Raw genomic sequence first — 13,579 nt, forward strand, 5'->3', positions numbered from 1 at the left:
GGTCCGTGAACCGACTTAAAAGTCTATTGCACGGGACTGCTCTGTGCAACACCCTCCACCCCAGGTCCCCGATGTAAAGGGGGAAGACTCCCGCGTAGAGAGACCTCCATCGGGGTTTCCCCTCGCCGCCAGATGGCAACGCGGACCGCCAGGGCGTGTCCGGCCGGCTGACGAGGGCGAGGAAGTGGAGTGTGTGCAGGAGCAGCCCGTACAGGAAGCCCCTCCGCGCCGATTGGAATGGCACGGAGGGCATTTCTGAGAGGCGGCTCGGGTTGTGCGGAACCGGCTCCCGAGGAGAGTTTCGAGGCCTGGGTCCGATGAGCAGTTCCGGCCGAGCGGGAGTCAGCTCGGCCGGGAGCGCCCCGCACTCCCGAGCCCCCTCGCCACCCGCAGTGAGGGGCGTCCCGGGGGTTTCGACTACTCCTCCGCCCGTCGGACCATCCCCGGAGTCGGCCGCCCGGACAGCCAAGGCGCTCTCCTCCGCCGGCGGGGGAGCGCCCCGACTGGAGGCGACCATGTTCCAGACTCGGAAAAGATCCCGGTAAAAGACAGGCAACTCCCTCAGAGAGGCGCGGCTAACGGACTCCACCGGGAGCTGCGTGTCGTCTTGAAGGCAGTGACACTGGCGGAAAAAATACGTCGCCAGCGCACACCATCTGGGAGGACGCTCGACGTACAGGTATCTCTGCAGGGTCCGAAGGCGGAGAGTCGCAGCCTGGGTGCGGACGCACACCAGCGACTGACCGCCCTCTTCGATCGGGAGACTCAGGACTGCAGCAGAGACCCAGTGTATATGATATACAATTGGCTGGACATTGGCCGGGACATGGTGCATCCCTGACGCACTCCTCTCCCAAAGCGAAGGGGCGCCGTCAAGGACCCGTTAACTTTGACGAGACACTCTGCGGCGGCGTATAAAAGTCGGACCCGGGCCGCATTCCGAAAGCGCGCAGAGTCCCGAAAAGGTAATCGTGATCTACCCTGTCGAACGCCTTCTCCTGATCGAGGGAGAGAAAGGCGACCGACTGACCAGTCCTCTGGCAAAGATGGATCAGGTCCCGGACCAGGTGGATGTCGTCCTGGATGGACCAGCCCGGGACCGTGTAGGACTGGTCGGGGTGGATCATGTGGGCCAGCACGGAGCCCAGGCGGGTAGACATAGCCTGGGCAAAGATCTTATAATCCGTGCTGAGGAGGGAGACCGGACGCCAGTTTTTAAGCAGGCGGAGATCGCCCCTCTTCGGCAGCAGGACGATGAGCGCCCTGCGCCACAAGAAGGGCATCTCCCCGGTCGCCAGGCTTTCCCCCAGGACCCGCGCGTAATCGTCCCCCAGGACGTCCTAGAACGCCCTGAGGAACTCCACGGTCAACCCATCCAGCCCTGGGGATTTGCCCCTTGAGAGCTGGTGGAGGGCGCCAGTCAGCTCCGCCAACGTGAGCGGAGCCTCCAATCCTTCGGCGCCCTCCGGGCTGACCTGCGGCAGGTCCTCCCACAAAACTCTGCGCGCATCCTCGCTGGACGGATCCGGAGAGAACAACGCACTGTAATAAGTACGGACCAGGAGGCACATTCCCTCCGGATCCGTGATGGAGGATCCGTCGTCGGCCAGCTCCTTGACCCCCTAGATCTCCGGCTGAAAAGTCGGGGCCAACAAGATAGCCACCCCACTAGAAATAGGGGTGAGGTGACTCATGTGGACCCCACCCTGCCACTCCAGGAGCCAGGTGGCTTCGTCTCCCGGAACGGTGTGGGTTTCCTGCAGAAAGCTCACCGCGTATCTCCCTTCCCTAAGGACTGAGAGATTGTGAAATCTGCAGTGAGACCCCCTGCTGCCATTGATGTTGAGGCTGGCTATGGTTATCTTCATGTCAAAGGTACTTAAAAACCCGTCACCAACACCTCACTGTGAGGAGGGAGTGGAAGTGCACCTGGCCTTCCACTCCCCCAGCAACCCATTGAGGAACACATTAAAACGGCACATCTCAACCAGTTTCACGCCCGCGCGCTTGCCCGTTATCTTCAGGGCAGCACGGACGGACTGAATGATCAGCGCCAGATTCGACCAGCGGTCGAGGGCCAGCTGAACTTTATTGCGGCAGCCCCTGCAAACCGCGAGGAAATCCCGGAGTTCCGCCGTGGGGATGAGAGGAGATTCGGTGGGAGGCACGAGGGACTCCACCACCTCACTGGCGATGGAATCAAGATCATCCTCCGTGCCCCACACCGAATCCCCATCCTCCTCCGGGTCGTCACCGCCAGCGGCCGACACGCCCACCGCACACTGTGGGGCGGACGTCCCGGCCGCGCCAGCTGGTCCCGCCTCCGTCACGATCCCACCCCCAGGATCGATGGCGGAGGAGTCCTCTCTGGGTTCTATTGTGAAACTGGAGCCTGTAGATACCAGCGGTCCAGGACCCCCCTCCACCTCCGTCCCCAGGGCAATGAGTGGTCCAGGGGAGACAGAAGTTCCCGACTCCGGAAATCCAGCCGGAGCCGAGACCGGAGGCGGCGAGAGGAGGCCATCTCCCGCTCCGCCAGCACCCACAGGCCCAGCAGATGGTGCAGCATTCGCGGTTATAACCAGGTCAGGTGTCTCCATGTTGGTGGTAGACTCCGGCTGGGAGGGCCGACCCTCTGGGGCCTCACCCTCCCCTTCACTCAGGGCACCCGACCCAATAGCAGTGGCAGAATGGGCAGCGTCCCCAGGCTCCCCCACCACAAGCAGGGCCCAACTTATTCCTTCAGGAGGGGCTTCAAGTACCGGGGCCTTCCCCTCCCCTCCATCCTGAGGAATAGGGTGTTCCTGCCTGGACTTTGTAGCCTTGGTGGTGGCGGTAGGGAAAACCTGGGGATCCGAAACAGGAGACAGCTCCCTTCCAACAGATGGGCCCTGCGCCTCAGGGCCCCTTGTTACCTCTGTGGAGGGGTGCCTTCTCCTCTTTTTCGCACTAGGGCGCAGAGGCTCAGAGACCTCCATGTCATCAGAGGCCTCCGCCTCCGCACCCTCCTTTTTTTTGGTCACCCTGGGCCCCGCCCAGCCCTGGGACAGGTGGATTCCGTGACAACGGGCTTTGGGCTGAGCTCAGGCTCGGGTTGTTTCAATGTGTCCAGGGGACGCGCCTCTTGATGTTTCTTTTGCCTCCGCGTCTTCCTTGCACTCGGACGGGCACTCCCCTCCCTGCTGGAGGCTGTGAAAACCACAGCCTCCGGAACCGACTGAGCGGTGTCTGTTGGATGTGTGGGGGCAGTGGGAGGACCCTGGGCCGCCGAGGTGGAGCTGGCGGCCGGGAGGTTGGGGCAGTTCTTACGAACATGCCCCACCCCCTTGCAGACGAGGCACCGCGCCCCGTCCGAGGTCCAAAAGACGCGGTAGGCCGTCCCCTGGAACTCCAAATTAAATTGGCCTTCCGAGTCCTCCTCCCGCGCCAGCTGCATAAATACCTGGTGGCGGAAGGAGTAGACATGTTGGAGGCTGTGCTCCCGAAGACCAAGCCGGACTGGGGTGATCCCCGACCTCACCTCCCCCATGTGGTGCAGGTGGGGTCGGAGGAGCTCACTGGGAATAAAGTGCAGGACGTTTGATAAGATTATCCGCTGCGCAGTGGCCCCTAGAGGGTCCACCGGCAGGAAAGTCCCACCCACAGTGAGCCCTTTACTCAGGGCCAGGGACACGGCCCGCTCGGTCTTCAGGAAGAACACAGCCTTCCCGTACATTTTTGAGGCTGCCACAATGGCCGAGGGGCCGACAACCTCAGCCATTGCCTTTACGCAGGCGTCTATAGACATATTGGGATGGGGATAGCTCTTTACCCCATGGCTTGAAGTAATTCATTTAAAAGGTGACGGGGTCACACGGGTGGCCACAGAGGCTACAGCCGCATAGGTATGAGAAGGCCCCGCCACCGGTGATGATGGGCTTGCCATGGCTCAAGAGCCAAACCCACCCCCAATTTGCAGGTAAGCAAACAAACAAACAAACAAAGAAACCAACTAGGAGGTTTGGGGAGAGGCTGAGGGTATACAGGAAATGGGAAAGACAGACTGCAAGCGATGACTTTGCTTTTTTTCCCCTTAAAGGGTGGTACTCAGAGCACTGTAAACACTTCTGGTCTTCCGGTTGTGGGAGGTGTCTTCACCTGGGTCAGCCGAAAGCTGCCCAGGCTCTAGTTCGATCCTTCTGTCTCTATTAGCCAGGCAGCTTCAGCTGACTCAGGCTGGGCAATTGGGGTGGGGAGGGAGCTTCCCTGCAACTTTAGTGCAACTGCACAGCTCCCTGCAGAATTGTATAGCCCCCACCCCTTGTTCTTCTGGCCTCTTTCACCTCCCACAACAGTCCAAATGAAATGAAAGTTTGGTTCTCGACACCCACCTCGAAATACAGCCTTTTTCAAAGTCTTTCCTCCTCTGCAGCAAAAGTTGTTGAAAGGTTTTTGCAGTTCCCTCCTCAGCTCTCCCTCTCCTGCAGCACTGTCAGCTGCACCTCGTTGAGGCACTCAGTATTCCCAATCAGAGAGCAGCCAATCCCCATGCTGTACCTGTCCTGGGAGTGTTTGATGGGGACAGTGTAGAGGCAGCTTTCTGTGTTAGGTTGGGGAATGGGAGGAAATCAGCCGGGTTTCAGGGTTGGGGAAAGTGCGGGGGTTGTTGTTGGGGGTTCCCTGCTCCCCAGTCTCTCTCCAGTGAAGGTGACACGGGTTGGAAATGTTTCGGAAGCCTAGGTTTGGCATTCTGGCTGCACCCTGGAGGTGAGGGGTGGATAGCTCCCAGTGACTCTGACAACAGGGAGCAGGCGCGGCACCAGTCTGTGCGTCGGTTCAAAGGTCAGACGCTCGTTCTCCTGTCCTCCAGCACAAAGTGTTCGGTTCTGCTCCGGATGGGCTGCCGCGTTTCCCAGGGGAAAAAAAAAAGTTCGTTTCCTCCCGGTGTATGTGAATGCCAGCCCGCTGTGGTTCAACTGCTATTTGGCTACGGAGGGCAGCGCGTTGAATCCCAAGAAGCATCCCTGCCCCCTCCCCTGGGCCCGCACCTCAGCGAGGACTGCTGGCGCGAGGAGGGGGAAGTGGGTTTGGAGGGAGGGCCCTCGATTCCACTGGGTTCTCAGGTGGCTGAGAATACAGATCACCCGTGAGCTGACTGAATTGTGGCACAGGCTCGAGGGGCTGAATGGCCTCCTTCTGTTCCTACGAAGGGAGCGCGACAAGGTAGCCCTCCCTGTGCTTCCCGCCAGGGGTCGTTGACCACTCAACCACTGCCCTCGCAACCTGACATTTTTCTGTTCTCTGTCCCGGTAGCTTCCTCCGTCTGCAGTCTGAGAAGGAGGCGCTTTACAATGACAGCAGGTGAGCACGGGTGCCGAGCAGCCCCAGCGGTTAGCTAGCGGGACGGGGCCACCATCTTCACAAACGCGCGGGGATCGTGACCCGTGTAAACGAGGTCTCCCAGTATCTGGCCTCCTCTCGCACTGTTTCGCTTGCCAGCCAAACTCTTTTCCCCAGGGGCTCTGGGTTCCACCCTTTGGCAGGAGCCGCCCTCTGCGATTTCGGCCGAGGGGGCCGCGCTGGTGTCCCTCTCCTCTGAGTCAGAAGGTTGTGGCTTCAAGTCCCACTGCAGAGATTTGAGCCTCGTCGTCCAGGCTGAGACGTCCAGCAGAGTATTGACTGAGGGCGCGGGGAAGCGGTTTTGTCACGAAGGAACGAAGGGGCAGCGCAGAGGGAGCAGGAGGGTCTCCAGGGAGCGCCGCGCCATCGGAGGGGCGTTCCCGAGGGAAGCGCTGCGGAGTGGGTAACCACACCAAGCGGCACCTTGTCTCAACCCCGAGGTCCACGCCCTAGTGATTGTTGTTGGTTGGGGGAGCAAGGGGAGGTGCTGGTGGTACGGGAGAGGGCTGCATTCACATGGGCTGACAGTGCTCTTCACATCTCTCTCTCTGTCTTCTGCCCTCTGTCGCGTGCCTTTCTGTGTCTGTCACCCGCGCGTGTGCTCCGCTCTCTCGCTTGCTGCAGGACAAAGATTGAGGAGGTCCAGCGGAGGAAGGAGGAGGAGCAGAAATCTCTCGGCGCCCGGAACCAGCGGCTGCAGCAGGAAGCACAAGCGGCAAATCAGGTACCAGCACCCGGTCTCTGCCCTCACGGGGGTCCCAGCTACGTATGGTGGGACGGGGGTGCCCCCTTGCCACGGTAACATGCCCCTCAGTGGCGCAGCGTCACCACCCTGGACCTTTTCTGGGGGGTTGTGAATCTGTTAAACGTGGCAGGATATCTCCACAGGGAAGGGAGGCTCTCCCTGTTCCGATTGCCTTCGAATTATTTTCTTTGCCCTTTCTTCTGCCCCTCCCCTGTTTCTGTTGTGGTTGCACTGAACGCTCACTCTCTGCGACACCCTGGACATCAGTTGGTTGACTCTGTCACTCTGGCACTGTCTGTGTCTGCCCCTCTCACTCGCTCTCTGCCCCTGGATGTTTAGAGTGCAGGAATGCTGGACCGTGTTCTTTGCTCATTGTCCCCCACCCCCCCCCCCCCCCACCAAGCTTCGCTGAAATGGTTTGTGCTTTTCCCCCACGTATTTTAAATAAAGCGCCTGCCGAGGAGTCTCTTTTTAAGAATGAGTTTGCCGCGTGTCGGATTGTGGGTCAGCCCACCGGCGGTCACCGTGACTGTGCTTGCGCTTCTTTTGCTCGAGGTTACTGAGCCGCTGACTTCTCTGACCCTCTGCCCAGAGTCTGACTGACCTGAAGGAGCACGTGCAGAAACTGCAGAAGGAGCACGATGTCGTCCTGCAGGCACTGCGGGATCAGGTAAGCAGCTTTCCTGTGTGTCAGGGCCGAGGCTTCCAAACTCTCAACTTGCCAGCTTGCTTTCCTTCAATTCCCGTCTTTCTCCCCCCCGCCCCCCACCTGCCACCCCACTGCCGGCACCAACATCCTGGAGTCTGTCCGTCTTTCTGCATCAGTGAAACAGTCTAGTAGCAATGGGAAGGATTTGGGAGAGCGGGATCCCAACAATTAGAGTGATTGGGAACAGTCTGAATCCATTGGGATTGTGTATAGTGGAAGTGAACAGGAAGGGATTTGGGTCCATTGAGATTGTGTACAGTGGGAGTGAACGGGAAGGGGTTTGGGTCCATTGGGATTGTGTACAGTGGGAGTGAACAGGAAGGGATATGGGTCCATTGGGATTGTGTACAGTGGGAGTGAACGGGAAGGGGTTTGGGTCCATTGGAATTGTGTACAGTGGGAGTGAACGGGAAGGGGTTTGGGTCCATTGGGATTGTGTACGGTGGGAGTGAACGGGAAGGGGTTTGGGTCCATTGGGATTGTGTACAGTGGGAGTGAACGGGAAGGGGTTTGGGTCCATTGGGATTGTTTTCAGTGGGAGTGAACGGGAAGGGGTTTGGGTCCATTGGGATTGTTTTCAGTGGGAGTGAACGGGAAGGGGTTTGGGTCCATTGGGATTGTGTGCAAGGGGAGTGAACGGGAAGGGGTTTGGGTCCATTGGGATTGTGTACAGTGGGAGTGAACGGGAAGGGATTTGGGTCCATTGGGATTGTGTACAGTGGGAGTGAACAGGAAGGGATATGGGTCCATTGGAATTGTGTACAGTGGGAGTGAACGGGAAGGGGTTTGGGTCCATTGGGATTGTGTACAGTGGGAGTGAACGGGAAGGGGTTTGGGTCCATTGGGATTGTGTACAGTGGGAGTGAACGGGAAGGGGTTTGGGTCCATTGGGATTGTTTTCAGTGGGAGTGAACGGGAAGGGGTTTGGGTCCATTGGGATTGTGTACAGTGGGAGTGAACGGGAAGGGGTTTGGGTCCATTGGGATTGTGTACAGTGGGAGTGAACGGGAAGGGGTTTGGGTCCATTGGGATTGTGTACAGTGGGAGTGAACGGGAAGGGGTTTGGGTCCATTGGGATTGTTTTCAGTGGGAGTGAACGGGAAGGGGTTTGGGTCCATTGGGATTGTTTTCAGTGGGAGTGAACGGGAAGGGGTTTGGGTCCATTGGGATTGTGTACAGTGGGAGTGAACGGGAAGGGGTTTGGGTCCATTGGGATTGTGTACAGTGGGAGTGAACGGGAAGGGGTTTGGGTCCATTGGGATTGTGTACAGTGGGAGTGAACGGGAAGGGGTTTGGGTCCATTGGGATTGTGTACGGTGGGAGTGAACGGGAAGGGGTTTGGGTCCATTGGGATTGTGTACGGTGGGAGTGAACGGGAAGGGATTTGGGTCCATTGGGATTGTGTGCAAGGGGAGTGAACGGGAAGGGATCCTTGGTTACTTGGGGGCTCCTGGGTGAGCCAATTCTCCCCGAACCCCCTCTCTTCTCATTCATTATTGATTCCAGGTCTACCTTTTCGGCTGTTTATATATCTCCCATTTTCAGGGGTCTATGTGAAATCTTTGAGCCTTTTGACCCCCTGTTGCTGCAGTGACACTGATATAAGGAATAATTCTGATCACAGCTACAATGCATTATCAATGTGTGTTTGTGTCATAGAGCATGGGCTTGAAAAACATTACCACCTCCTGCACTGAGTCTGATTACAATTATACTTCTTCAAATGTACTCTGATGAGCTTTGGTTCTGTCTCACTCTCTCTGTCTGGCGCTCTCTGTCTGTCTGGCCCTCCCTCCCTCGCCCCCGCCCCCCCCCCCCCCCCTGTCTTTGTGTCTCTTCTTCTTTGCCTCTCTCTCTCTCTCTGTCTCTCTAGTCTCTCTCACCGTGCTTCGCTCTCGCCCACTATTGTTATTTGCTCTTGCTCCCTTTGCTCGCAATCTGTTATTTGACTGCAATAACCTTGTTTCTTCGCTGTTTTTAACAATTCCCATCTCTCCCTCCCTCTCTCTCTCTTCTCCTCCCCCCCCCCCCACCTGCTGATGTGCCGTCCCATCCATCGTCGGTTGAAAGGTCGAGTGTCAGAGTGCAGAGTGTCAGGAGCAGGTGGAGAGCATTCTGTCTGAGAACGATGCCCTCCGCACGGGTTTAGCAGCCCTAGAGCAGGTACCCACACTAGCTTGAGCAACTCTCTCCCTCCACGTGTGCTAAAGAGGCGGTGGGGGGGGCGGTGGAGGGGAGGGTGTGTGTCTGGGGAGAGGGGTAGCGGTGAAACGCGACCTTCCGGCGTGGCTGCGAGAGGGGCGGTGGGGACCCCGTGGGCTCGGGTCGATGTGGGACTGGGCCAGACCCAGTAGGAAAGGCCCACGGTCCACCCTGTCCCAGGGACCGGTGCGGCGGGCAGGGTCCCTCACTGAACTCCATCGGCCACGTTTCTGCCCACTTCACCAGTCTGTCTGCGTCCTCGTCAAGTCTGCTGCTGTCCCGTTGCGATGTTTTGTATCTTTTTATTTTTTTTGCAATTGTGGATCGTATAAAAACGAGAGTCGCAGCGGTCCGATGGACTGATACGTTTGGTGCGGTCACTGCACTCTTCCTTCACACCGAAGAGCATCTGTTCACCCACTCCTCCTTTCCCATGGCAGGTTTCGTCAAACCCCCTTCTGTCACTTCATCAGATAACTTACTTGTGCCCGTCAGACAAGGTTTGCCTTCAACAAATCCCCGCTGCCTGCCCCTTATTAGCCCCCTTTTTCTCCAACTGGGAATTAATTTGGTCATTAACGATGGTCTGCAGCAGTTTTCCCGCTCATCTGGTCCACTGTTCCGTAAAACTGGCCCATTAATTCCAATCTTACCAAAGGGACCTGATTGCAGACTGATTTTCCATCAGACAGACCATTCCTCACTGCAAATCGGAAACTGACCTTCATTTAGCTGGCTGGTAGGAGGAATCTGCAATAGGACAGTGTAGAGGGAGCTTTACTCTGTATCGAACCCCCGTGCTGTCCCTGTCCTGGGAGTGTTTGATGGGGGACAGTGTAGAGGGAGCTTTACTCTGTATCTAACCCCCGTACTGTACCTGTCCTGGGGAGTGTTTGATGGGGGACAGTGTAGAGGGAGCTTTACTCTGTATCTAACCCCCGTACTGTACCTGTCCTGGGGAGTGTTTGATGGGGGACAGTGTAGAGGGAGCTTTACTCTGTATCTAACCCCCGTACTGTACCTGTCCTGGGGAGTGTTTGATGGGGGACAGTGTAGAGGGAGCTTTACTCTGTATCTCACCCCCGTGCTGTACCTGTCCTGGGAGTGTTTGATGGGGGACAGCGTAGAGGGAGCTTTACTCTGTATCTAACCCCCGTACTGTACCTGTCCTGGGGAGTGTTTGATGGGGGACAGTGTAGAGGGAGCTTTACTCTGTATCTAACCCCCGTGCTGTCCCTGTCCTGGGAGTGTTTGATGGGGGACAGTGTAGAGGGAGCTTTACTCTGTATCGAATCCCCGTACTGTACCTGTCCTGGGAGTGTTTGATGGGGGACAGTGTAGAGGGAGCTTTACTCTGTATCTAACCCCCGTGCTGTACCTGTCCTGGGGAGTGTTTGATGGGGGACAGTGTAGAGGGAGTTTTACTCTGTATCTAACCCCCGTGCTGTACCTGTCCTGGGGAGTGTTTGATGGGGGACAGTGTAGAGGGAGCTTTACTCTGTATCTAACCCCCGTACTGTACCTGTCCTGGGAGTGTTTGATGGGGGACAGTGTAGAGGGAGCTTTACTCTGTATCTAACCCCCGTGCTGTACCTGTCCTGGGGAGTGTTTGATGGGGGACAGTGTAGAGGGAGCTTTACTCTGTATCTAACCCCCGTACTGTACCTGTCCTGGGAGTGTTTGATGGGGGACAGTGTAGAGGGAGCTTTACTCTGTATCATAACATGATGCTTTTTGGGTCTGTGAATAGATCCAGACGGCTAAGACCCAGGAGATGAACGTGCTGCGCGATCAGGTCTCGACGCTAACGCTTGAGGTTCAGCAACGACAGAACGAGTTGGAGGCGCTCGGGGCCCAGAGAGATGACCTCAGCAGTCAGCTACAGGTATGTCCGGGAGGCACCCGTTCTTGGAAGGGTCCTCATTTGCTGCCGAAAGGCCTGAGGTGTTGACGAAGCAGAACCTCTGATGTGAATTTGCAGATGGTGTGGTGGGAAAGCCGAACCTGATTTGTTGCTACAGTAGGGGACGTGCTCATCGATTGGGCAAAGGGACCGAGTCCCATGGTATCTAACCCCCCCCATGCTGTCCCTGTCCTGGGAGTGTTTGCTGGGGGGACAGTGCAGAGCAGAGTAACTGTAGTGACCAGCATCGGCCACTAAATGGGGATGGAAGGCAGCAAAACTTGTCTTCAGTGTCAGCCCGGGGGAACATTGAGATAAAAAAAGGCACCAGCCGGGGACCCTACACAGCACAGGAAGATCCCAGGCTCCATCTAAAGCTGTTGCTCGGCGATCTGCAGGCAGTTGCTCGCGGTGATGCACCCCCCCCCCCCCCGCCGGGGGTGGCAGTGACTGGTACGTGCCGGGGTTTCTGCCCCCAATACGTGTCCAGCGGCTCCTTGCTGGTGTGTGCGAATGTTGGGGGTTTACTTCTGTTTGGCTGCCTAGTTACTCTGCATTCCCCCGTTTTCCCCCCTCCCTCCCGGGTTCATCAGCGGCAGACCCATCCCCACCAGCACGACACCCCAGTATTATAAAGTGACAGCACCTGTACCCACCAGCATTAACGCGCTAACACTGTAAGTTGCTGAGCTGCTGATCTTGGTGTCAAGCTTTGCCGAGTTGTTGTGGTTATTGCTGAGTGACCGCCAAGCACCATCTTACTTTCCCCAATCCTCCTTTGCATAATTTAAATTGTCATCAAATAGCTAATAACACAGCTGACTTTGTATTTCAGGGTTAAAACAAGGTTAGACGTTTGCATAAATATTAAATGTTCCCGATTTGATTTTTTTTTTTTTCTTCGCTCTCCTTCCTCTCTGCTGCAATGTGCTGGAACAGCACTGGGTGCTAAAGGTGCAGGGAGGTGATGGATAATTACCCTGGATGTTTAGAGTCAAACTTGGCCGCCTCCTGCTCCTGTCTCTCACATTCCCCCCGCCGTCCCCGACGGTAAACGCCCTCCCAACACCACCCCCCCCAGACTGACAACCTCGCCACACAGCTGGCCAAGCCGCCTGCAGTGACTGTGATTCAGGGAGAACATCACTGCAGGGTGAGGGGGTGATTAGCGCCCAGGATTAATTTCTCGTGGATCGCTTTCAGACGGGATGTCTCGGGGCTGGGTGACTGCGAGGAGCAGTCTGCTGCCTGACGGAATCCTCCTCCTTTCTGGAAATATCTCCGTCGCCCCCGTTTCTTGAATTTTCCGCGCTGCCTGTGCTTTTTGTTTTGAGCACCGCACCCAGCCGACTTTGCCCCGCAGGTGTCGGGGGGGGGGGGGGGGGAGGGCTATTTCTGCGTACGCTCTGTCGCGCTGCAGTGCCGCGGCACGCTTTGGACGGGACGCAGAGACCCCCCCCCATGCTGAAGAGGCCGGAATTGGAGGAGTGCAGAGATCTCGCAGGGTTGTTGGGGCTGGGAGGAGGTTGCAGAGATGGTTTGTGGGGTGTGGCTGGGGGGTGGGGACCGATTGTGAAGCTTCCGCAGTCGGATAGCCTGTGCGCCTTTCGGTCTCGCGTGAGAGAGCGAGGTGCAAGGCTGTATCCAAGAGCCTGTCGAGAGCGTCTGCCAGCAAGAAGGAGCAGAGCCTTGTGAGGAGACAGAGGAGGTCCATTCCGCAAGGAGGGTTGAAACCTCCACCAAACGCTGGGCAGGAATCGGCCTGCGGGATTTGCGAGCCAGGCTGCCAGGTATCGCTCACGAATTTGCCTGTGTCTTGCCTTCTCCAGGAGGTTGGCCAAGCCAATGGGTTACTGTTGGAGCAGGCACAACAGCTGGAGCAGGAGAAAGCACAGCTGCAGCAGGAACTGGAGGAGGCCCGGAAGGTAAGAAAGTGGGGACCGTCTCCTCACGGTGATCTCTGTGTGTGTGTTTGTGTGTGTGTTTGTGTGTGTGTGTGTCTCGCTCTCGCTCTCTCTCTCTCTCCCTGTGTGTGTGTCCCTCTCTCTCTCTCTCCCTGTGTGTGTGTCCCTCTCTCTCTCTCTCCCTGTGTGTGTGTGTCCCTCTCTCTCTCTCTCCCTGTGTGTGTGTGTCCCTCTCTCTCTCTCTCCCTGTGTGTGTGTGTGTGTCTCTCTCTCTCTCTCCCTGTGTGTGTGTGTGTGTGTGTGTCTCTCTCTCTCTCTCTCTCTCTCTCCCTGTGTGTGTGTCCCTCTCTCTCTCTCTCCCTGTGTGTGTGTGTCCCTCTCTCTCTCTCTCTCCCTGTGTGTGTGTGTGTGTGTCTCTCTCTCTCTCCCTGTGTGTGTGTGTCTCTCTCTCCCTCTCTCCCTGTGTGTGTGTCTCTCTCTCCCTCTCTCCCTGTGTGTGTGTCTCTCTCTCCCTCTCTCCCTGTGTGTGTGTCTCTCTCTCCCTCTCTCCCTGTGTGTGTGTCTCTCTCTCTCTCCCTGTGTGTGTGTCTCTCTCTCTCTCCCTGTGTGTGTGTCTCTCTCTCTCTCCCTGTGTGTGTGTCTCTCTCTCTCTCCCTGTGTGTGTGTGTCTCTCTCTCTCTCTCCCTGTGTGTGTCTCTCTCTCTCTCCCTGTGTGTGTCTCTCTCTCTCTCCCTGAA

General features: G+C 57.2%; 1 protein-coding gene across 1 annotated transcript in view; it reads left to right on the plus strand.

Annotated features, from left to right (window-relative positions):
* gripap1 (GRIP1 associated protein 1) overlaps positions 1 to 13,579 on the plus strand; it is a 32,644-nt gene that overhangs the window by 18,127 nt on the left and 938 nt on the right. Inside the window, exons 12-17 of the mRNA XM_068024316.1 lie at positions 5,293 to 5,340; positions 6,004 to 6,103; positions 6,717 to 6,794; positions 8,904 to 8,996; positions 10,786 to 10,920; positions 12,768 to 12,863. Coding sequence (XP_067880417.1) covers positions 5,293 to 5,340; positions 6,004 to 6,103; positions 6,717 to 6,794; positions 8,904 to 8,996; positions 10,786 to 10,920; positions 12,768 to 12,863 — 550 coding nt within the window. The remainder of the gene's footprint in view (positions 1 to 5,292; positions 5,341 to 6,003; positions 6,104 to 6,716; positions 6,795 to 8,903; positions 8,997 to 10,785; positions 10,921 to 12,767; positions 12,864 to 13,579) is intronic.

The sequence above is a fragment of the Heterodontus francisci genome, chromosome 49 (assembly GCF_036365525.1).
Source record: "Heterodontus francisci isolate sHetFra1 chromosome 49, sHetFra1.hap1, whole genome shotgun sequence".
Taxonomy (NCBI): domain Eukaryota; kingdom Metazoa; phylum Chordata; class Chondrichthyes; order Heterodontiformes; family Heterodontidae; genus Heterodontus; species Heterodontus francisci.